Source organism: Phascolarctos cinereus, unplaced genomic scaffold (genome assembly GCF_003287225.1).
Source record: "Phascolarctos cinereus isolate Bilbo 61053 unplaced genomic scaffold, phaCin_HiC Scaffold_726;HRSCAF=1367, whole genome shotgun sequence".
Lineage (NCBI taxonomy): Eukaryota > Metazoa > Chordata > Mammalia > Diprotodontia > Phascolarctidae > Phascolarctos > Phascolarctos cinereus.
In genome coordinates this window covers 87,860,880-87,886,375 of record NW_027556098.1, presented here as the reverse complement: position 1 = coordinate 87,886,375, position 25,496 = coordinate 87,860,880, and the positions used below count along the sequence as shown (strand labels likewise).

General features: G+C 40.7%; 1 protein-coding gene across 2 annotated transcripts in view; it reads right to left on the bottom strand.

Annotated features, from left to right (window-relative positions):
- Window positions 1-2,662: 2,662 nt before the first annotated feature.
- The window catches only part of TMEM45A (transmembrane protein 45A), a 99,752-nt gene continuing 76,918 nt past the window's right edge, over window positions 2,663-25,496 (bottom strand). For both annotated transcript variants that reach the window (XM_020999937.2, XM_078146655.1), the window contains 3 exons: window positions 20,864-21,048; window positions 12,172-12,317; window positions 2,663-8,112 (listed from right to left, as the gene is read on the bottom strand). In XM_020999937.2, coding sequence (XP_020855596.1) covers window positions 8,019-8,112; window positions 12,172-12,317; window positions 20,864-21,048 — 425 coding nt within the window. In that variant the 3' untranslated portion in view covers window positions 2,663-8,018. The remainder of the gene's footprint in view (window positions 8,113-12,171; window positions 12,318-20,863; window positions 21,049-25,496) is intronic.

Here is a 25,496-nt window from a genome sequence, read left to right as displayed (position 1 = left end):
AGTAGAAAATGTCATTTTTTTTTAACCAGTCCTGTGATTTCACCAGCATTAGAAGCTCCTGAGAAGAACTCCCTCTAACAAAGATTTTCTTTGTAATTAATAGTCTTAGAGACTTGCTTGGGCCATTGAAAGGTCACACAGTATGTGTTAAAGACACAACTTGCATCCAAGTCTTCTTGACTCCAAAGTCTATTCTCCACTATACCACTCAATCTTAATCCTGAATTTTAGTGCCTTCCCTCTGAGACGACCCCCAATTGATCCTGTTTATATCATATCTTGTTCATAAGCAGTTGTTTGCATGGTATCTCCCCTGACTAAACTGTTAGCTCCTTGAAGAGCAAGGCACCTCCAGTGCTTAGCACATTGCCTGGCCCATTATAGGCATTTAATCAATGCTAGCTGACTTGACTTGATGCCACCTTTCACAAGTGTGCCAAAACATTCAAAGTGCCATCATGCCCAAGTCTTCTCATCCTTAAAAAAAAAAACCTCTTGACCTGACATCTCCTCATTCTACAATCCTTGATCTCTCCTACCTTTCTTAAATTCCTAGAAACACATCTACACACATTCTCTCTACTTCCTTTTCCATTACTTGATACACCTTTAAGTTTTGCTTTCAATTTCATAATTAAATTGAACCTGCTCTGTCTAAGGCTTCCACTAATATCTTAATGGTGATTTTAGACAACTCCAATTTTTAGAAATGTTTATAGTGTGCCCCAGTTTGGTTGGTTTTTTTTGGCTGGGCAACGGGGTTAAGTGACTTGCCCAGTGTCACACAGCTAGTAAGTGTTATGTGTCTGAGGCCGGATTTGAACTCAGGTCCTCCTGAATCCAGGGCCAGTGCTCTATCCGCTGTGCCACCTAGCTCCCCACCCCAATTTTTTTTTTATCTAGGCCTCAAGGTCAGGTAGAACCAGGTCTAATGCCACCTCCATGCACCAGCCTTCACTATCATATTTCATTTTTGTCATCCTCCTCACCCAAAGTTTTCTCTCCTTGAGATAAAGATAGTGGTTGAAGTCACTGTATTAAATGACACAGCCAAGGGAGAAAAGGTTGAGAGCCAAGGATAGAACCATTGGACCATCAAGGGTCCTGATCAAGGGACCAGGAAGAAGACAAGGGGTCCATAGGGAGGTAGAGGGAGAATGAGGAAAATACAGAAGCCAAGAGAAGAGAAGCACTGAAGAAAAGAAGTGTGGCCACCAGTGACAGAAGCTGCAAAGAGAGGACATGGAACGTGAGAAAAGGCCTTTGGATTTGGCAATAAAAAAGGCACTCGTGATTCTTATGGAAGCCATTTCAGTATAGCAGTAGGAATAAAATTAGGTTGAAAGGCATCAAAGAACGAAGGACTGATGAGAAAGTTGAAGGATATTTACTGTGAACTATTTTTTCAATGGTGAAAAGGAGATGAGAAATTGACTTAATGGAGAAGAAGGATCAGAGGAAAGCTTTTTTAGAATTGGAGGAAACTGAGCGTGTTTGTAAGGAGGTGGGAAGAAGCCAGGGGAGACAATGATCAATAAGACAAGGTCACTGGAGTGGGAGTCAGGAAGACCCAAGGTTCAAATCCTACCTCAGACGCATAGTAATTGTGTGACCCTGGGCAAGTTATTTAACCTCTCTGGGCCTCAGATTCTTCATCTATGAAATAAAGAGTTGGATTTGATGCCTTCTGAAGACTCTTTCAGCTCTAAATCTCTGAGCCTATGAGGTGGGAAAAAACACGAGCATGATACAGGCAGGAACACTCCCTTAGACAGGGATACCTCATCTAACACCGAAGGAAAATAGACAATGAGGTGTGGCAGGAGGGGAGTCAAAGGAGCTCCCTATAGGGTGGCTTCAATTTCATTTTGTTCATATTGTCTTATTTTTATTGATGCCTTTTGTTTTTATATCATGTTACTTTCTGAATATATCCCTATTCTTCAAAGCCCAGAGTGCTTTGATCTTTTCAGCAAAGTAGGACTTCTTTCTCTAGCTGCTGATTGATTTCTTTGTAAAGTAAAACCTTTAGTCTTTTGGCTATGAATAAAACATGTATTTAGCCTGTGTCAGAGCAGAATAACAGCTTCCCCCTTATGGAAGGCTCTCTTTCCCGGATAATAACAATAACAATAATAAAGCATTTATATAGCACTTTAAGGCTGTGAAATACTTTTACTATATTAAATCTTTTGATAGTTATTCATACAGAGCTTTACTTTTACATAACTTTGTTTTTTTTCTTTATACACATTACTTATCTGATCTTTGGATCTTCCTTTGGCCCTTCACTTTTTTATTCTGACAGGCAAATATTTTGTTTGTTCTCACCAAAGCAGCCAACAGTCCATCAAAAGCTCCTGCTTCAAAGCAGCATCACTAGCCCATGGGGTTGTGGGCCCTGACTTCCCACAACCCTGTGTAAGTCAATGAACAAAGCTAATGTTTGCAAAGATCTCATCCTAATGGAACCCATTCTACAGATGTCTATAACTAGCAAAATGATGGAGTGATGGGCATGTAACATCCCCCTTCCCATAACAAACACACACACACATTATAAGTAGAGGACACTATGGGGAAGAGCTACACTCAACAGCACAGCTCACTCACCCCCACCAAAGCATGTGTTTTTCACCTGGCCAACCAAAGCATTCATTAATTCAGATCAAAGGAAGTTTATTCAAACAGCATTGCAAAATACGAAACAAGAAATTATTCCCCCTACCCCTTCCCATACACATGCCATGGGTAATCACACCACCAGTGGAGGGCCACAAGCAAGGAATGTGTGCTAAGAATACATAAGAAGGGATATAAATAGGGAACATGTGTAACCAGGAAACACATATCATCGGGGTAACTCATGCTCCCAAAGCTCCAACGCCACCAGTGTCTTCTGGTGACATTGCCCAGCTCTTCTCTTACAGGCATTTCCAATATGCCGCTGCTTCTACTGAATTCTGCTGTCATCTTCCTGTCTTCCACTGGAAAGTAGCTTCTTCCTCAAAAAGGACCTTTCCTCAGCTGCTGTTGCTAGGATTCTTCAAACCTTTACCTAAGTTATGGTCTGGAATTCCTTTGAACTCCCATCATACCAGGGTCACTAGCTTGAGGCCTTCAAGGGACTCAGTAAAAATGCAAAGAAGTTATGTGGAGCTAGGGGTGGGAGATGTTTCTCATCTTCTATAATGGCCCTAGATGCAAAGCAAATCAACTTGGCAACAAGACGGAAAAGGGTTGAATACAAGTGGTGACTTATCCTCCAAACAAAATCACTACACATCTTAAAGAAATTGAAACAAGTCCCTGGCCTCTCCCACTCTCACTCCCATCTTGAAAGAGAGGAAAATGACTACAGGGAAGACTCCACTTTATTCTGTATATATCTTGTTTGCACATAGTTGCTTGCATGCTGTCTCCCCCATTAGACCATGAGCTTCCTGACAGCAAGGATAGGATTGGATTTTTTGTTTTCTTGGACTTTCTTTGTATCCCCAGGGCTTAGCATATTGCCTGGCTCATAGCAGAGATGTAACAGATACTTGTTGATTTGGCTATTGAATGCAGAAAAAAAATAGAGAGGGGGGAATAATGAGGAAAGGAAATTTTCTCCTTTAATTTTTAATTTCTTAATCCTTTTCCCAACCAGGTCAGTTAATCTGCCAGTAAGCATTTATTGAACCCTTACTATGTTTCCAGCACTGAGCCAATCACTGAAGACACCAAGGAAAGCAAAGATGCCTTCATTCAACTTCATCTACACTATCTCCCTGGCTTTTTCATCATAATTCAAGGGAAGAGGCTGTAGGCAACACTGTAAGTTGAAGAAAAGGTGCCAACCTGAATTGGTAAAGGAAGGTCCCTCAACTGGAAGTTCCCTAAATCAATGAAATCATCCTTACCATCTACCTCATGAGGTTTCATGAAAGGAAAGCACTTCACAAAATTTAAAGGACCAATAAATAAGATTTACCATTATCACTGATATATCCTCAAGCACTAGCATTCAAGATAACACAGCACTTTATGATACAATTTTATTATTTTTCTATTTTGTCCAATTACTAGCATTGTAACATTATTTCCTATTGTTTTTCATTCAAATTTATAGTATTTTAGCAACAGTAGGTTAGCTATATTATAATCACTTATGACATTTCTGGGCAAAAAGCATTGAGTTCCTAACCACAGATATCCAAATGAGCTTTCCAAATAGAGCCTGCTCTAAAGTTGGGGAGTGTCTGTATCTCATTCATTTGCTATAATGGTGTGAGGTATGGTGCAGCCAGCTTAACAAATCCATCAGTAAACATTTGGGGACACATAGGAGCTTTAGGCACTTTTTCCACAACACAATGCTGAAAGAACATCAGATTTGAGATGTGAGGATCTAGGTCCACAGCCCAGCTCTATCACTTTTTACCTATGTGAACTTAAGTATGACACTTAGCTACTCTGAGCCTCAGTTTCCTCCTCTGTAAAATAGGGATAATACCTGCCTATCACCCATTGTTGCTGTGAGGCTAAAATGAGATTACCAAGGTATAAAGCACCCAAAACACTATATAAATGTAAGAGATTATGGTCGCTGCCTTCAAAAAGCTAACATGTAGTTGGACGACAAAACAAAGCTATTTGAAACGATTAGAGAATTCAGTGTCCTCAGTGATAAATGGAGGGAACTGGACCTCCAACTCTTAGAGATCCTTTCAGTACCTTAGGATGATCAAAGGACCATCAGAGGTGACTTCTTCCCCCTTACACACACACACACACACACACACACACACACACACACACACACACGGAAAAGAAAATACCAACCTCTATTGTTTCAGCTCAAGACTGCAGTATTGTTTATTCATCATGTTATTTCATTAAATAGTCCCCTGAAAAGCCTAACCAAGAATCACAAAACTACTGCAGTAGGGTTTGAATGTCCTATTTGTTCCAGAACTTACAGTCAGCCGCACCAGGTTACATCCCAGGAACTGGGCTTCACAAGTACATCTCAGCTCTCTCCACCAGGAAATTTTCCAGAGGCCCCACAGCACTGGACATTCTTCAAAGCCCATTCTTGAATTTACAAAAATTGCTTATCCACTCCACTTATAAAATTCCATCACTAGTTACCTCATTTTACAATCCCATGAGTCCACATGATGCCACACAGTGGAAAGAACACTGGGCTTGGAGTCAGAAGACCTGGGTTTGAATCCTGACTCTGCCACTTACTAGCCATGCAAGTCACTTACCCAGTGCCTCAGTTTCTTCCTCTATAAAATACAGATGTTAATATTTACAGGACTTACTTCAGAAGGCTGTTGAGGGGCAAATGGATAAGGAATGAGAGACACTCTATAAGTGAATCATTATGATGCTACTAATTCTTGAGGTCACCAAAATCGCAGGCCCACTCCTAATGGCTTCAGTTGAGATTCCACTCACTTGCAGAACCCAGACATGCCAAAATCGTGGAAATTGATTGATCCAAAAAAAGCCAAATGACATAGAACAGGAGTGGGATCACTGTGTCCTGATTCCCTAAGTGTCCTAACAAGCACCTGCATGATTTTTTTTTTTGTAATTTGTTCCTTGAACCAAGTCTTTTGGAACAAGTCTCAAGATTATTGCATAGATACAGATTTATGCCTATTCTTTTAAAATCCTAATAAAATGTTTTATGAGCTTGACAGTAGGTCTGACCCACAGGCCTGAATCATCTCATCTCCACCTTCCACCATCAAGGTGGTACATATATGCCTGTTGGGAGTTTTGAAATTTGAGAACCAAGGTTATGAAACGCCTTCCTTCCCCTGGGATTGCTCATAAGCCTCCTTTCTTTTCTCCACAATGAAGGGTTGATGCAATGATTCCTAAATCCATCATCCTCAGTCTTATTCACTACAGAGCCCTCTACAACCTGCGCGCCCCACCCACCCCTGATCCCAGTCTCTTACACCCTGCATGTTTCCCTGCCTGTCAACACACTCTGGCATCCAGTGACACAGCTGTCCCCCACACCTGGGATGTTTTCCCATCTCATCTCCGCCTCCTGGCTTCCCTGTCTTTCTGCTGAAATCCCACCTTCTGTAGGTATTCTTTCTGGATCCCTCTAGTGCCTTCCCTCTGCTGATTCTTTCCTATTTGGTTTCTACACAGCTCGTTTGTACATAGCTGTTTGCACATTATCTCCCCTACTCAACTGTGAGCTCCTTGAGAACAGGGACTGTCTTTTACTTTTCTTTGTATCCCCAGCACTTAGCAGTGCCTGGAACACTTAATAAATGTTGACTGACTGACTGATTCAAATACGGGAACAGCACAGGACGATCAGGAATGACTCCTGAGAACAGCACATGCTTCAATCAGTTCTAAAGCCAGAAGAAAGCTCAGAAATCATCTAGTCCAAAGGTGTCAAACAATGAAGAGTACAGCTTGAATCACATTAAAACATCACTGGGAAGTATATCACAAAATAAATATTAAGTGTAATAGCACATGATGCTATTTTCTCAGTCAACATGTAGCCCACAGGGACTCTTGTGTATGGCTTAGCAGCCCCCATTTCTATTTGAGTTTGATACCTCTGGTCTAGTCGGCCTTCCTCAGAGAACTGAAGCTCAGAAAGGAGCTACCCACTCTTGGTCCCACAGCTGGGACCAGAATCCAAGACTTGAAGTCAGTGCTCATTCTGTTCATCAACCTGCCTTTTGGGTTGGCTCAAGGCCTGGGCTCACACCTTCAAGGTGCTCTGGGAGGTTTTTCCTCTTGTCCATAGCAGATTTCTGAGCCCATAGTCAATCTAACCAGATTGAAGGCCCGAATCAAAGAACATCTCCATGCCATGGAGAGGCTTTGGAGGATGACAGTTCCGTCCCTTGAAGATCATGGCAATGGCAAAATTAAGTAAAAGGAAAAACACCTCCTTCATTAACTTGTTTACCCAATCCTCAGCAAGTTTACATAGCCCAGCTCTAGCACTAGACTGACTGAGGAGGGTTTATCTACCCCTCAGATTGCTTTCTCATCTACCCTTCTCATGGAACTGGCTTAAAGACTACTGTGAGAAGAGATAGAAATAGAGATCATGTAGGTTAAGTAGTTTTATTCACATATAAATTTAAACATATGTTAACCTGTAACCTGTGCAGCTGTTACTTGGGAGTGTCTTATTATCTCTGCTGAATCCTTTCTACCACCAACAGACGTCCATACCAAGTGCTAGTGAAGATAAGGCATCGGGTGGACAGCTAGCAAGAAAGATGCAAAATCTCTGCTCCGAAAAACATTCACGCATTGGCATGGAAGGCATGTTAATTCTGAGTTTGGGACAGGATATTGTGCCTGGACCACCTATGATTTCATTGGTATAAAGTACTCTCAGATAAGGAAGCTCCCTCTACCAAGGCCCACCAGCACTTTCTCTGTATCACAGCCTTAGAGAATTGCCCATGGCACTAAGGGGTTATGTGACTTTTCTCAGGGTCACACAGTCAGTATATGTCAGAGGTGATACAAGAAACCAGATCTTCTCAGCTCCAAGGCCAATATATAATCCACTACACTGTGCTTCCTCTAAATCATATGTTTAATAAGTTACAAATGGTTGCAAGTTTAACTCAGATAATCTAACCCATCTCAAGGAAAAATAGTACACATCTTTTTCCATGTGCAACATCAAACATTAGGAAGATGGGCTAAATTGTCATGGAAACCCCACTCAACCCTCTAATTCTATGATTAAAGTGCAAAGTGAACCACGCTCCAAATGTACACCTGGGCCTAAAAAAACAATACATGCAAATTCTTTAGCAAAGTGAGAGAATACAGTATGCAGAGACTGATCCTTACAGGACCTAGTCGCATAAAAGGACAAGACAAACTATCTTGGAGGTTGCCCTTTACAAGGCTAGTCACATAAGGAAGAACAAGAATATTAGCACAAACCACATTTGCAGACATCAACCTAAAGGTAAGAAGTCTAACTGGAAGAATAGGGACACCTAACAAAATTATATTTCTTCTTCTGATTCTTGGTCTCGTTCAGCGTTTTTCAGCAATCTCATGTCAGGAGGAAAGTTCTTCTTAATTTTTGACCTAATCAACCTGAGAAGAAAGAATAGTTTGTCATTAGACATAGTTAAATAGGTTTGAATTGGAGGCATTGTAAATCAAATCAAGGGAAATAATTAATTATACAGTAAAATATTAACTTTGCAAATTGAAAGGGCAATCCAGAACAGCAGACAGCTGAACAATCACTTTCATGATGCTACCTCCTCCTTTGTGAGAGCTTTTCTTTTCTGGCCTCCCTGGTCATGATTCACTGCCTACCTCTCTAACCTAATTCTGGGTCTCCCTTACTTACTCTTCCTTCTCCTTCCCCTCCCTTAAAGCAGTCTGTTACAGATTCCTCTCCACACTGTCTCCCCAGGTGATCAAATCGACTCCCATGACTTCAATTATGACTTCTCTACAAATGCCTAACCTGGCTTTTCTGGGTAGGAGCTGTTCTCTGAACCACTTCCACCCCTTCCCTTTCCTAGTCTCTTGACTATGTTGGTTTCTTCTGCAGCTTGGCATCTGAGGTGGGTCTTTGAGGGCGGGGAGGTTGATTGGATTTTTGAAAATGAATGAGGTGAAGGAAATAGGAGGTACCTTTACCCGGAGGCAGAACAAAACCATGAATAATTCAGCTGGTTTTACTCCTTGCCCAGCTCTGATACAAACTACTCTAGTCAGATATTTTCCTCATAGAGAGTCACTGCCATATGAATCCAAGGAAACATTTGGTTGTGTTATTTGTGGAAGGGAATGGGCTGTTACCAGGTCAACAGAGTACCTTTGCTGTGGAATAACTACAGAGATATAAAGTCCAGTAGAGCTAGAAAAGACTTTTGGAATCATTATGTCCAGCCTCCTCCTAACTACATATGAAGAAAACGAGGCCCAGAGGCACAAAGTGGTGACCCAGATATAACCTGGTGCTCCCAAGGTCATACAGTAATTGTGGAAGATGGGAGATCCCATCAGTGGGAGATCTGGGTCACAAATTAAGTTTTTCTGACTCCCCATAAAGTACTTTTTTCCACCTGACCATACTGTCTTCCTTTGTATACAAGTAGCTTTGTGTAGCTTTGTTAGAATCCTTGTAATTGGCTTTTATTGACATCTATAGTAGCAATAGTTTATTTCACAAATTAATAGCACAATATACATATTAGCTTGAATAAAATAAGGCCAACAGCAGCATTTTTATTTGCGTAATTTTTCAATTCAATTTAATAAACATTTATTAAGTGCTTACTATGTGCCAGGAAGACAGCTAGGTGATGCAGTGGATAGAGGGCCTGGCCTAGAATTCAAATCCAGCTTCAGATACTTACTAGCTGGGTGACCTGGGGCAAGTCACTTAACTCTGTTTGCCTCAGTTTCCTCATCCGTATAATAAGCTGCAGAAGGAAATGGCAAACAACTCCAAAATCTTTGCCAAGAAAACTCCAAACGGGGTCCCAAAGGTAGGACATGATTGAACAACAACAAAAACATGCTAGGCACTATGCTAATGTGTTAAGTAGAAATTAATCTCACTCAGTATAAAGTTCTCTAATTCTCCAAGACCACATGTCTACAAGCAAATCGTTTGCCAGGAGTAGGTAACCTGCAGTCTCAAGGCCACCCATGGCCCTCTAGGTCCTCAAGTGTTGCCCTTTGACTGAATCCAAACTTTACAGAATAAATCCCCTTAATAAAAGGATCCCTTTAATAAAAAGATTTGTTCTATGAAGTTTGGATTCAATCAAAGGGCCACATTTGAGGGGTCACATGTAGCCCTGAGGCCACAGGTTCCCCACCCCTAAACCTCTTCGAGCCTCAATTCTCCCATCATTAAAAATTATTTGTATTGATTCATAGGAATGTGTGAGGACCAAACAAAACCATGCACCAGAGAGTTTTCAGACCCTAAAACACCATATAAAGGAGTTATTATTATCATTGCTAACCAGCAGCAAAGGCTGCATTGCTTGGGGAAGGGGAGTGGCTAAACAAATTGTGATGTGTAGACATAATGGAATATAACTGTGCTATAAGAAGTAACTAATATGAAGCTGGAGAGATGTATGGGAAGACTTAGATGAACTGATGCAAAGTGAAGCAAGCAGGACCAGGAAGACAATATTCATGTGACTGGCACAATATAAATGAAGCAACGACAAAGACCCACGAAACTCAATGAGTGTAATTATAATGACCAAGCTTGGTCCTGAGCTGCTTCTGGGAAAACAGGAAGCACCTGCTTCTGAGCAGTGAGAACTTCTTCTAGATGGGTCTAAGCAGTGTTTCCTTCATGCAGATAACTGGGACCACTTGGCTTTCAGCATCTTGCTGAGTAGCTGAAATTTAGCCCTGATTTGTAACTATTACTTATCTACTATAGGAACCACAAGCCCATCAAACTTCTCTCTATTTGAGTATATTATAACTGTGAATGTCTTGCTGAGAAAGTGAGAACTCTAAGAGAGACAAAGAAAAGGTAGGAAGGGGAACTTATCTAGGAGAAAGGTGGTGCATTTGGTTCTGGACATGTTAAATTAAATGGTTTGGTCCATTTGACTTGGTCCAGACCTATTACTTCCTCAGAGTGGGACTCCCAGGGTGCAAATTCCTTCCACGGATGCAGGTTAACAACTCATCTGTATCTTAAATTCCTAGAGAGTTGCTGAGGCGCTGAGAAGACATAACTTGTCCATAGTTACACAGCTATCATGTATTAAAGACAAGACTGAACCCAAGGTTGATTCCAAGACCAGCCTGTAACTACTGTGCCACACTGCCTCTCATCATGTTCAAAAACAAAGAAAAAAACATTAAGAACCTTATAACAACTGGGTTTTTTTTTCAACACAACATTAATCTCCAAAAATTCAGACAAAAAATTCAGTTAAAAACCCATGTCGATGCAATTTCTCTCCTTCGCCTCACTTCAAACCTTAAAAAAAGAAAACAAAAGAAAATTTACTTCTTAAGTGGCTTTACCTATTTTTTTGCCTAATGTTGCTGTTTCATGATGGGATATTTGTGGAGAGTTTAGAATTAAAGACCCCTTGGTGTCCCTAGGCAACTCTCTAGAACTTTCAGTTACAATTGAGTAGCCAATCAGCATCCTTGGAGTTTCCATCCTAGGAATCCTAAAGTGCAGGTCTAACCATGACACTCCCCTATTCAATCAACTCTCGCAGCTCCCTATTACCTCCAAGATCAAAGATAAAATTGGCATTCAAAGACCTTCACAATCTGGCCACTTCCTACCTAATGGTTTCCTATACCTTATTCCCCTCCACTGTCACATGGGCCATCTTCTCCCCCTCACTCCCACATCATTCCCAATTAGTTTTGGAAGTGGCAAAAGAGACACCAAACAGCAGTCAGTGGCTTCAGCAGTGCCAATAGTGGTTCCAGGGATTTCTGGGGCATCAATTAATGCTGTGAATCCACAAAAACTACCCTTGCATTGAATCAACAGAGGGAATGAAGTGTAGGATGACATATTTGGCATCTTCCATATTCCTAAATCCCTAAGTTGAGGATTCACTGGCTGGCTAAGATGAATTGTCAATTAACATCAGGACAGGCAACATGCTAAAACCACCAATTAAAACACCGACTTTTGCCTCTTTTTGTATCTCCAGTGCTTAGCACTAGGCCTGGAATATAGTCAGTGCTTAATAAACATTTGTTTACTGATTACAAGATTGCTAACTGACTGCTCAACCAAGTAATGACATTTAGAGAAAGAAGGAGCAGGAATGACCTCTTCTCCTCATGTTTTAAATGCATCTGATAAATATTTCTGAGAGTCCCATTAGCATGTGGTGCCCAGAAAAAAATCTCTCCAAAATACAGCTGTGATCTTTATTAGCTGCCTATTGCCTACCAGTCTAAACTCCTTAGCAGGGCCTCCAGAAACCTCCATGAGTCCCCTCTACCTTTTCTAACCAGTAATGTTATTGTCTGTAAGAAACATCGAGCCAGCTTTCCTCTTCCTTGACTTTCATTTTAAATGCCAAAGGCCCTCTGAACGAATCAGAGCTCAGCACCACCAAGCCTCTATCTACATTAGAATAGGTAGACATGATCCCTAATGACCAAGAGCAGTTAACTTACCAGGTGATAAGAGCATAATTCACACCCAGGATGAAATAAGTGAATGCATAATGCCAGCAAAAGCACACGGTCAGAAACAGCATGTTGCTGTGATCCGACTGGTTCCATTCAGGGCTTCCATCAGGGGGATACAATACAAAGCCGATCTGTAATAGAAAGCAATAATCATCATTGAAGCCATCAGATACATCATAAAGATGGTGAATTTTTAAGTGTGGTTTCAGGCTTAATGGCAAGCCATGCACCCAGGACCCTGACTGCCATGAAAATGGGCCTTTTATTCTTTCCAGTGATGTGGCCCCTGGTTGCCTAAAGCACATAAAGGCCAGGTGAAAGGGCCCACCATGTCACCTCTCAGATGTCCTAGGATTTACAGCTGGAAGGCAGAAGAGATCATCTGAAAATTTCTCTTGACAGATGAGGAAACTAAGGCTCATAAAGCCTGCTGGTCAGTAAATGAGCATTTTTATTTTAAATTTTGAGTTCCACATTCTCTTCTTCCCTCCAGCTCCTCCCCAACACATCGAGAAGGCAAGAAATGCAATACCCATTCTACGTGTGGAGCGATAGGAAACATATTTCCATATTAGCCATGTCGCCAAAAAAAAAGGGGGGGCCAAAAAAGTAAAGAAAAAGTATGCTTCAGTCTGTACTCTGAGCCCATCAGTTCTCTTTCTAGAGATGGATAGCATTCTTCATCGTGAATCTGTTGGAATTTCCTTGGTTCACTGTATTGATCGCAGTAGCTAAGGCTTTCACAGTTGATTCTCATTATAATATTGCTTCAATAAGCACTTATTAATCTCACACACTGTATACCAGGCACTGCGCTAAGTGCTGGGGATACAAAGAAAAGCAAAAGCACTGGCCCTGCCCTCAAGAAGTTTACTTCAACAACACAAGATGCCTACAGTGAAAGTGGAAGGCGCTGGGGTGAGGGGAGGAGGAGGGCTAAGAAAGGGCTCTAGAGGAGGACGGGATCTGAGATAAGTCTTAAGGAAGCTAGGGAAACATGGAGGTAGGGGTCAGGAGGGAGAGCCCTCCAGGCATGGAGTCAGGCCAGGAAAGTAAGCTGGATGGTACAGTGTCTGTGGAAAGCAGTGAAGTATAAGAATGGAAAAAAAGTAGGAAGCAGTTAGATTGCGAAGGACTTTGAATGCCAAATGGAGGACTTGGTATTTTATCCTGGAGATATTAGGGAGCTGGTGGAGTTGATTTAGTAGGGGGCAACATAGTCGGGGGCAGCTAGTGGATAGTGCACTGGAGTCAGGAAGACCTGAATTCAAATCCAGCCTCCGATCCTTCCTAGCTGTGTGACCCTGGGCAAGTCACTTAACCCCAATTACCTTGAATATATATATATGAAACAATTATATATATAATTGTTATACTAAATTCTATTTAAAAATTTAAAATATTATAATAAAATTACAGTAATTAATATAATAAAGGCCTATTGGTTAATGTATTACTGGCTTATATGGATCTCTGTGAAAGCCTCCTGAGGAAGCTGGGACAGGAATAATGGAGGAAGAAGAATCAAGGACGACTCCAAAGTTCAAGCCTGTCCTTGACAAATAACAGGAAATTAGCAAGGTGAGCTAACTGATGGAAGAAATAAATTCATTTTTAGACAGTGTGGTACAAAGAGCCATGACAGAGTGAAAGAACACTCACCCTGGAGTCAGAGGACTCGGGTTCAAATCTCATCCCTGATACTACCTGTGTGACCTTGTATAAGTCACTTAACTTCCCTAGACCTCAGTTTCCTTGTCTCTAAAATGAAGGGAGAATCCAGACAGTCTCTGAGGTTTCTTCCAGCTCCAGATCCATACTCCCAGGCTCCTAACTTGAGTCTGGCTTGAAAGAGGGACAAATCAAAGGGAGACAGCCTATCAAGAGCTGAAAATGCAAGGCCAGCCTAGAGCCTGGAAGAGAGGCAGGCATGGCCCTGGGAATCTGGGGTTCTGCCCGCACAGAAATGACAAGCCTAGAGCACAGGAGAGGTTTCCAATGCAGAGAGAGAAGAGCCAAAACCTTAACTCCTAAGGAGGAAGCCTCAGCACCGGTGACCATCCTCAACAAAAAGAAGGGGTTGAGCTGGACAACTAAAAATAAACAGCCGCAGAAAAGTGGAAAACTACAATTGTCTTGATATTTCATGAACAAATGACCCAGAGCATATGATCAAGTCTTCTTAGCTCTTCTACCCCCTTTTTCCTTTTTCTTCCTTTAATTTTAAAAAATCTTTATCAATTTTTATATCGCCTTTTATTTATTTATTTTAATTTGGTCTATTTATTTTTTTTTATTCTAATATGCCCCTCCACCCTCCTAGACCCAGAGATCCCATGTCATGAGGAATAAAATAACAAAGAGGAAAAGAACAGTTCAGGAAAACCAGCCCTGAGTTGTTAGACCAAGTATAACAGCAGACGCAGTATTCCTTACCCATAGCCACCCGCCTCTGCCAAGAAGGACGGGAGGTGCTTTTCTTTCTCAGCTCTTCTCTATGACTAAACTTCTCAGTCATTATAATTGTGTAGCATTAAACTGAGTTTTGTTGTCATTCTTTCCATTTACATTGCTCTTGTCACTGCATTCATTATTTTCCTGGCTATGCTTACTTCACCTACCATCAATCAATTCATTCAGCTGTCCTCGAAGAATTCTAACTAAGCTGGTTAAGTCAGGGTAAAGTGTGCTCTCACTTGCATTACCTAAATGGTTTTCTCAGTTGGTGGCTTAGCTGAAGACATGGCCCTCCAAAGAGTTCATAACTATAGGTAGAGAGAAAAAAAGACCTCGGTCTCAAAAATCGTTTCTATGTGGCAGTTCTGAGAGAGTAATTACTATGGCCAACACGTGGCCCTCTGAGCTGCATCATGGCCCAATTCACTGAATTCATATAGACATAGTTATGGCTTTCTTCCTACCAGAAACTCCTTACAAAGTGCAAAGAAGAAGGCTGAGACTATAACAACAACTAATTTATATGGTTCTTCAACATTTAAAGAAAAATCACATTCCTTAAAACCCCGTAAGGTAGGTAGAATGAGCAGTTTTAGTCATTTTAGTAACATTTAGTCATTTTAGAAGCAGAGGCTCAGAAAGATGAATTAACTTGCCCTGGGCCATATAGCTAGCAAGTGCTGAAATATGAACCCAGATCTTTTAAAACCACATCCAATATTCTTTCTATCACACCATAACTCTTATTTTTGTTTGTGTCTCTGTGTCACCAACAACCCATCACTTCAGCGAGTAGGGGAGACAAACCAAAATTAACAACAACAAACCTCAACCATGTAGTTATTTGGGGTCATGAAGATAAAATAACCAGCAAATTATCTGAGTTTTTCATTTGTCAGTTAGTAATAGAGAAACCACATTTTTTTAAAGGGATAAAATATCAGAAATGCCAAATTTCCCAGTTTTACAGAGGGCATTATGACCACTGACTCTAGCTATGTCTCTCACCAGGAAGGAAAAGACCTCTGTGTCAGAGGCTGGGAGTTAACAGAGAGACCTAAGGGCCTCACCTTTCTAATCCCAATTAGTGAGAGATGACAACAGAAGTAATGACATTGAGTGATGGAGTGATCTAGTTCTTAAGCATCTAAGGCAGAGAAATGGGGGCCTCCCCCAGAACTAAGGCTCAGTTCTGATCAGGTGGGGCATCAACCTATACCACCAAGCAGGATTGCTGTAAGGCTTCAACCCCATGACCCAGCACACCCATCTTAATGATGCAAGTCTCTTAATAACAGGAAATTGCATAAGGCAAATGACTTTGCTTCCCATGACTCCACATAAGGAGCTGAGAAATCTGGGTACAAGGCCTGAAGAGAGGCCCCTGCTACCCAAGAGCTACCAAGTGCTCTTTCTTTTAAAAGGGTCAGTAGATGCTGGGCAATGGCTGAATGATATTCTGCTATAAGAAATGAAGACGAAGATGGTTTCAGAGAAACCTGGGCAGACTTGCAAGAACTGATGCAGAGTAAAGGGAAGAGATCAGGGAGAACAATGTATACTATAACATCAATATTGTAAAAATTAATAATTCTGAAAGACTTGAGAATGCTGATCAACACAAGGATCACCCATGATTTCAGAGGACAGATGATGAACACAGCTTCATGACAGAGAGACGATGGACTAATAAGCAGAATGAGAAACACATTTTTGAATGTGACTAGTGGGAATTTGTTTTGCCTGACTACACCTGTATGATACACAGGTTGTGTATTCCTTTTCCTTTCTTTCCTGTTTTTTTTTTTATTCATTGGTTAGGGGGAAGATGAAAGGGAGAGAAACAAAGGCTTGATAATTGAAAACATTTTAAAAAGAAAAGTCAACAAATGGACAATAATCTACTTAGCATCTCCCATCTCAAAAGCACCAACTGTTTGGCCTTTGGTATCTGGAAAATGAGAATCTGCCTCATATGATCTTCCATAAAAGAAGAAAGAGGAAAGATGACTACAAGAAAAGATGTGATGTAGCATCTCGGGTTTGTGCTGGAAAGGAAATCAGATCGACGCCAGCCTGCCACCAACAAATATTCTTCCCCAAACCTATCCTTTCAATATAGCATTTGATAGGAACCTATTGGAGTATTGGTGGGTGATGGATATGGTCAAATGGTGGGAAGAAGAAAAGGGGAGGAAGAGCTCATAGAAGATCTCTACCTCCTGTCAACACCTTCCCCCAATCTCCACCCCCCCCAAAAAAATACCTCTGCCCAGAGGCCCAGTATCCTTATTCATAAGTCCTTTTGTGGTCCCATGTATTTTACTTTATGCATTTTAAAACATTATTGTGAAGAAAGGGTCACTGGCACTACCAGACCTTCAAAGCAGGAGATAGGGAAGGAGCAAGGCAGGGAATCAGGACACAGAAAAAAAGTTAAGAACACCTGGCTTAGATAGTCTCTAAATTTCTGATCCTAGGTGTGTGTGTGAGTATACCATTGTCTGTGAAGACTACATTAAGTACCACCATGAACTCCCTGGACACTGAGGAAACTCTGCAAAAGGAACTCTGGAAAGCAGAGATACTAAGGCATTCACATACTAAAGACAAAGCTTCTGGCATGGAATATTCATGTACCCCAAGAGGAAACGTACCAATTAAGCAGCAACAAATTCTCAGGTACTGAACATTTTTCTCACAGGTGGCTTTTGGGAAAAGCCGCAGCTGAGGCTTTCATTTCCTGACAATGTGCAGGCTTCCTTTGGTCCTAGATGTCAGTGGATTGGTTTTGGTTTTTCTTTTTTTTTTTTTTAAGGCCTCAAATATTTCAAAGTTATTATTTGATCTGGCCACCAAGTTAAAAAGGAAACCAGTCTAGACATTTGTGGAGGAAAAGAAAATATTAAAAGTGTTACAGCATTATTGCTTGAGAACATTAACCTCAGATTTCCTCTTCAGTCCAAGAGCAGAGTTTCTGGAAACACAGACTCGACAAATGCAATCTTAATGTATTCTCCTTAAGGGCAGGAGCTTTTTCATTTTCATCTTTGTAATTCCAGTTTGGCACCTGGATGGCACCTTGATGTTCACTGAATTAAATTAAATGCATCCTTTGCACACCAAAGGATGATATGATTTACCAGTTCTTTTCTAAGTCTGTTGATGGAGTCTTGTAAATGCTTCCTTCCAATGGCCATACTGGCACAAAGCTACAATAAAAACTCTAAAAAGACTCTCTTCTCCTTTCTCTTTACTTTAAAGACGACCAGAAGCTCAAAGATACGGAACTATAGGAGGCAAAGTCATTACAATCAAGAATAAGGTAAGGATTAGCAAGTGCCTTTTTGTCCCTGCGCCAGTCTATGGAGCTCAAATGACATGCTCACTGTAAGAAAGCAGAATACAAGTTTCTTCTTTTTTTTTTTCTTTAGGAAAACACAGCTGAACTGTATCCTTCCTGGCAAGGGAAATACCACAGACACAAATTCGTTCTCCTAAAGTCAACTCTCAAACATTCATGAGTAGATTAATAATAGCTAGCATTTATATAGCATTTTAAGATTTATAAAAACTGTTTCTACTATACTCTGCTGCCCTAACTCACGAACAGGTCTTATTCCAAAAGACCATTTCAAATGTATCTGTTTGAAATGCAATATATCCAGGAAAGAATTAGAACTTGGTTTTATTTTTATAATATAGGGAAAACTGGAGAAATGGAGGATGGGGAAAGAAATGCCAGGTCTGGCGTTATCCCGAAGAAGCATATCGATCAATTAGCAAGCGTTAAGAGAGTATAATAAGAATAAAGCAAGCATAACAAGTAACACAGGTACTGTGCCAGGGGCTGAAATTGCTTTAAAAAAAAAAAAGGAACCATCCCTGCCAAGGAACCAGTACTGTAATGGAGATTGTCTATATTCTTACTGCTGAAGAAAACGAGATACTCTGTATAATCCATACATGGGAAGGGAAAGGGTAGACCTGTGGCTTCATTGGCATAGGGAACTCTGGATGAGCAAATTCACTCTACCAATATAGAACTACACCTGCTGTTATTTATAGTCAACAAACTTTTCTACTTCATGCCTGAGAGGGGCCAGTGCCACAAGACACTTTTGGATTGGGTAGAGCAACAGTTTCTCCTCCCTTCTGTCTCCAAAGGGACAGTGTTTATATTCGTTTTGGCAGGAAGAGGAGACTGTGGCTCAATAAAAATATTTGCTTTTAAAGTTAATAAAAATCACTGAAAGGAATGGGGAATATCATAAGGGAAGGGAATACATGCAAAATAGGCCTGAACAAATTTCCCATTGCTTCCAAAGTCAAATTACTTTTTACTAATAATAAACATCAAAAGGACTCAATCTGATTTTGTTGATGAGCAGAAACCTTAAATTTGCCCAATATATCTCTTTTATAAACTAAATCACTTGGTTGATACAATATTTGTTCATATAATACCCCATTTCTAAATTTCCTGTACTTAGTTCCCTGGCAGTCAAAGACACACTGCCAAAAGTCCTATTAAGCTGAAAAAAATTCATCAACACTCAATTATTTGAGGGAGGGGAGGGGATAAGCATTTATTAAGCACCTACTATGTGCCAGGTGCTATGCTAAACACTTAACAAGTACTATCTCATTTGACCCTTACAGCAACCCTTAGAGGTAGATGCTATTATTATTCCCACAATAATGAGAATTATCATCATCATCATTATTATAGCTAACATTTATGTAATGCTTACTATGTACCAGGCCCTATGGTAAGTGCTATATAATTATTATCTCCTTTGATCCTCACACCAACCCTGGCAGGTAGGTGCTATTACGATCCCCACTTTACGGTTGAGGAAACTGAGGTGATTTACTTGCCCAAAGTCACACAGCAAGTAAGGGTCTGAGGCTAGATTTGAATTCAGGTCTTCCTGAGCCCTGCTGCTGTATCCACTACACTACCTAGCTAGGACACCACTCCATCATTCCTGCCTTCTTCTTGTCCTTTTCTCCCTAATTTCCTTCAAAGCTCAGCTCCATTGCCACCTTCCACACTCAAAAAAATTATCTTGTATTTCGCATATAATGTATATGTAATCATACATGTACATTTCTCCACTGAGAAGAATGTAAACCCCTTGAGGGCAGAGGTGGTTTTGCTGTTTTTACTTAATAAATGCTTGCTACCGACAGACTTGAATGACTGATTTCTTTCTTCAGAATGGCTCCAGGTCTGATATTTCTCTCACCAGTCTCCACTTTCTCAGCCTCTCAATCCACGTTCCTTTCTGTCCAAATTGTCATGCCTTCCTTGTTGTCTTAATGATGTCATCCACCTCCTCCCAAAGTCTCCCACAACTGCTTGTTGCTTATGAAATTATTACTTATTATTGCTTGTCACTGATGAAATTGAAACTCCTAACCAAACCATAGTTTTCAGTGAGTTGACTTTCCTCATCATCTTTTTGCCCTTATCAGTGATCACTGCAAACTGAATGTACTCTAGAAATTCTTCCCTAATTAGTCCAGATCCACCTCTTATTTTTCTACTTCCCTGAAATTATGTGTAGGTATTTTAGTCATTAATGTGTTCTTTATTATACATGCATACTCACATCATCTGTAATTTTACCACTGTGTCTACTCACTCTATCCAAACAAATCTCAATTCTGCTCCAACTTAGTAGACTATATTCAAGAGATCCTCTTTGCAGAGGTGAGGGATTCAGGGCACAGAATATTATATATACAATACTATATATAATTGTAAGACTCAATTGATGTGTTGGTTGGTTTTCTGAATTGTTTTAAAAATATTTGTTACAAGAATGTCTTGCTGGATAGCAGAGTGGGGAGGGATAAATTCTGAAATGAAGATGATATAAAAACAACAGAAATCAATAATTTTTTTTTGAAGTTTCTCTAGCTGAAAATTTTGTCACCCTATGGTCAGTCCGGCGAGAAACCTTTTCTGAAATTAGCTAGGCTGGTCTTCAGATTACAGACAGATATTCAATCACCTGGACTCTTTCATCATCTCATGAGCCTGCAAGTTCCTTGAGGACAGGAACTACTTTCTAACTAGAACCCCATAAACCTCCAGGGGTTCCTTCCCGGCCAACTCCTGGCAAAGTTCTCACTGTGGCTTTTCAGTGCATTCAGGATACCCCTTTCCAAATGCAAATGCTGCTTCTGGTAAGTGAAAGCACCAGTGTACCTGCCAAAACCAGCTGCCTTGAAGCAAGACAAAACTGGACCGGAGGAGCTCCAAAACTATGTTGCTCCGGAAGAAGAATTCCATGAATATGCAGATGGCTGCACCAATAACGGACAGGAAAAGCAGCTGATGTATGTATATGTCCAACATTGCTCGGCCATGAATGTGGAAGTAGAAGATAAAACCTGATGGACGAAAGAAAGATGTTTTTTACTTAAATTGAAGCCAAAGCTGATCTTGGTGCTTTACCACTAAGGGGGTGTGTGTGCGTGTGTGTGTGACAGACAGAGAGACACAGAAAGACAGAGACCAACAGAGAGAGAAAGAGAGACAGAAAGACAGTGTGAGCTTACCTCACAGGGTTGTTGTGAGTTAATCAAGTGTGTGTAAAGTACTTTGCAGACCTCAAAGAGCTTCATAAATGCTACTTGCTACTACCATCATTATTATTCTTGCCATTATTATGTCTATCTGTCTGTCTGTCTCTCTCTCATACACACATACACACATAAACACACACACACACACACACATACACACATACACACATACACACACACCCCACCTCATACAAATGCATACACATTTACAGACTTGGATATTGTCAGATGGCATGAACAGCATACCCCTGAAATGTATTACACTTGAGCTAGGGCTTTCCAGGGCTTATCCCTAAGTATTTCAAAGGCTTAACTTCCCACAGGAACCATCCAACCTTGGTGTGTTATATTTCCAGTCTATTACCACACCCATTCATTCTGGATGTTTCAAAATCTAACAGTGCTCTCCTTTTCATCTTTTTTCTACCTTGACTCATTAAGAAATTGTCAGTTGGCCACACTTTAATTTCACATGATGCTGACTCTGACTCCTTATACTTAAAAAAAATCCCACCTAGAAAAGAAAATTCTTCAAGGCTTAGTAGTCTAGCAAAAAGGACTGATCCCCTGATATCTGGAGAATAGAATTAAGGAGTGAGGTAGAATGGGGCAAATTATCTCACATAAAACAGATAAGAAAAAGCTTTTACAGTGGAGGGGAAACAGGGTAAGGTGAGAGAGAATGAGTGAATCTTACTCTCATCAGATTTGGCTTAAGGAGGGAATACCATACACATTCAATTGGGTATGGAAATCTATCTTACCCAACAGGAAAATGGGGGGGGAGGGGACAAGAGAGCAGGAAGATGATAGAGGGGAGGGCAGGTTGGGGGAGGGAGTAATCAGAAGCAAACACTTCTAAGGAGGGACAGGGTTAAAAGAGAGACTAGAATAAATGGGAGATGGGATAGGATTAAGGGAAATATAGTTAGTTTTCCACAGCATGACTACTATGGAAGTGTTTTGCATGACTATGTGTGTATAGCCTGTATCGAGTTGCTTTCCTTTTCAATGAGGGTAGGTGGAGAAATTTTGGAACCCAAAGTTTTAAAAACCAATGTTAAAAAAAATTGTTTTCACATGCAACTGGGAAATAAGATATACAGACCATGGGGTATAGAAATCTATCCTGCCCTATAGGAAAATTGAAGGGGAAGGGAATAAGAGAAGGGGGGGGAGAGATAGAAGGGAGGGCAGATTAGGGGGAAGGGGTATTCAGAATGCATGCCATCTTAGGGTGTGGGGGGATGAGATGGGGTGAAAATTCGGAACCCAAAATCTTGTGGAAGTGAATGTTGAAAACTAAAAACAAATAAATTAAAAGTCAAAAATTGAATCAAATCAAATCAAATCTCTGGTCTTCTGACAAAAAAAAAAAAAAGACTGGTCCGCACACTAGTAAGAGGTCCTTTCTAGCTCTGAAGCTGTGAACAGTAACTATTGATTAACTATTTTTCATCTTCGTGTTCACCTCCAAAAATGGATATAATAGTAATATCAGGGCAAAACCAAAGTGATATAGTTAGCAAACAAGCCACCTGTACATGAAGAGGATTGTGCTTGGTGACTAGGAAGATTAAAAAATATATGTGTATATGTATATGTATATATGTGTATATGTGTGTGTGTGTGTGTGTGTGTGTGTGTATAAAACTGGGTCCCTGTGTTCCAGACAAATCAATTCCAGGTGCTTCTCAAAAAGATGGAAAATGTAAAAAAGGCATGTGGGGAACTACTGAGTTTTTATGGTTCTACTAAAGGCTAAAACATTTCAATACTTTAATGACCACAATTTCCTCCTTAGTGGAGGTGCTCCCTCTCTCAGTGTTTCTTGTGCTGCTGTGCCCACAAAAGTTTATCACTTGGTCACTAACCTTCTGGTGATGAGTTTCTCAGAACTCAGGGGAGGTGACCTTCAGACAATAGCCCTTTACAAAACTAAACCCATTTCAGTACACAGTTTTTCATCTTCACTGGCTAAACCTTTAAGAAACCAGTCAATCTCCTTACCTTAATATGGCAGCAGGGCAATGGATATACAAGGCTGCTACAGAAAGGGCATAACACTAATACTCTAGCTTAATAGGCATTAAAACTTTGCCCCCACAGCGAAAAGTAAAATGGTAGGGGGGATAAGTGGATCGTCCAATCTTTCCGGAAAAAGAATTGGAATTATGAGAGAAAAATCACTCCATTGTCCATACCTTCGATGACCTCACTGTTAGGCATATATCTCAAGGAGGAGGAGGAGAAGGAAAGGTCCTATGTGCACAAAAATATTCCCAGTGATGTGTTTTGTTTTGTTTTGTTTTTTGAGGTACCCAAAATTAGAAATAATGTGGGTTTGTGTCAATGAGGGAATGACAAAAAAAATTTAAAGGGAATACTCTTGTACCATAGGTGATAATGAATTGAGGGGAACCTGGAAGGCTTGCATGAATCTGGAAGGTGGCATGGTTTAGTGAAAAGACTACTTGCTCTGGAGCTGGTCAGGAAGTGGGTTCAAAACCCACCTCTAGGAGCTGCTATGTGGCACAGTAGATTGAGCACCGAACCTGGAGTCAGGAAGACCTGAGTTCAAATCCAGTCTCAGATCAGACACTTGATACTTACTAGCTATATGACCCTGGGCAAGTCACTTAACCCCAATTGCCTCATATTCAAAAAAAAAACCCACCTCAAAAATAACTTGTCTGGCCTTGGGCAAGTCGCTTAACATCCTTAGACTTCAGCATCTTACAAAAAAGGAGGACTGGAATAAATAGCCTCTGAGGTCCCTTCCAGCTCTAAATCTATAATCCTATGAATTGATCTGGGGCAAAGCAATCTATCAATAAACATTTATTAAACTCCTACTATATGCCTGGCACCGTGCTAAGCACTGGGGATACAAAATATATATATATATATATATATATATATACACACATACACACACACATATACACACACACATACACACATACATATACACACATACATATATATACACACATACATACATACGTACATATATATATACACGCATACATACATACGTACACATATATACATGAAAGTCCCTGCCCTGAAGGAGCTTACATTTTAATGAGGGAGACAACATGCAAACAAATATTTACAAAGCAAGCTAAATCCAGGAAAAATGTTGTTGTTGTTCAGCCATATCAATCACATCCAACTCTTTGTGATCTCATTTGGGGTTTTCTTTGCAAAAAATACTAAAGAGGTTTGCCATTTTCTTCTTTAGATTATCTTGCAGATGAGGAACTGAGATAAACAAGGTTAAATGACTTGCCCAGGGTCACACAGCTTAGTAAGTGTCTGAGGCTGGATTTGAACTCACAAAGATGAGTCTTCCTAACTCCAGGCCTATTACTCTAGCCACTATGCCACCTAGTTGCTGAAAATAAATAGGAAATAATTAAACATAAGGTAAGCACTAGAATTAAAAGGGATTGGAAAAGGTTTCCTATAGAAAGTGGGAAGCCTGGAAAGCCAGTAGACAGAGATGAGGAAGAAGAACATTCCAGGCATGGGGGACAGCCAGACAGAATGCCTGGAGCTGAGAGAGGGAGCGTCCTGTTCATGGAACAGCCAGGATGATGGTGTCACTAGGTCAAAGAGTATATGATAGGGAGTATAGTGTAGGAAGACTGGAAATGTAGGAGGGGGTTAGGTTATGAAGGGACTTGAATGCCAAACGGAGTAGGTCCAGAAGAATAATACATACAACGACAATAACATAAATGAAAACAACAATGAAAATTCAGCCAAATGCTGATTAATTACAATATCCCAATACTGGTCTAGGATAACAGATGATAAAAACATTGTCCTCCTCTTGTAGAAAGATGGAGGTCTATGGGTACAGAATGGTTCCCATGTCATAACATGTGGTTACTGGGTTGACTGGTTTAGCTTAGCTATCATTGTTACAAAGAAGGGTGGAAACCACACTCCTATTGCACACACAGCATTCCATTACTATCTCCATGTTTTTGTTCAGGCTGCCTACCCACCCACCCCCACCCCCCAAGCTTCCCTCCTTACCTGGCCTTCTGAGAAGCCCTAACTCCCAGCAAAGCTCAGCTCAAGGGCTGCCTACTGTGGGTGTTTCCTGATTTCCTCCTCCAGCTACACACCTCCTCCTCCTCCTCCTCACCTGAAATGTATTCAGTGCGGAGACATTTTCTATTGGCTTATATGTGTGCATGCTGTTTCACCCTGACATAACAGAAGCTCTTCCAAGGCTG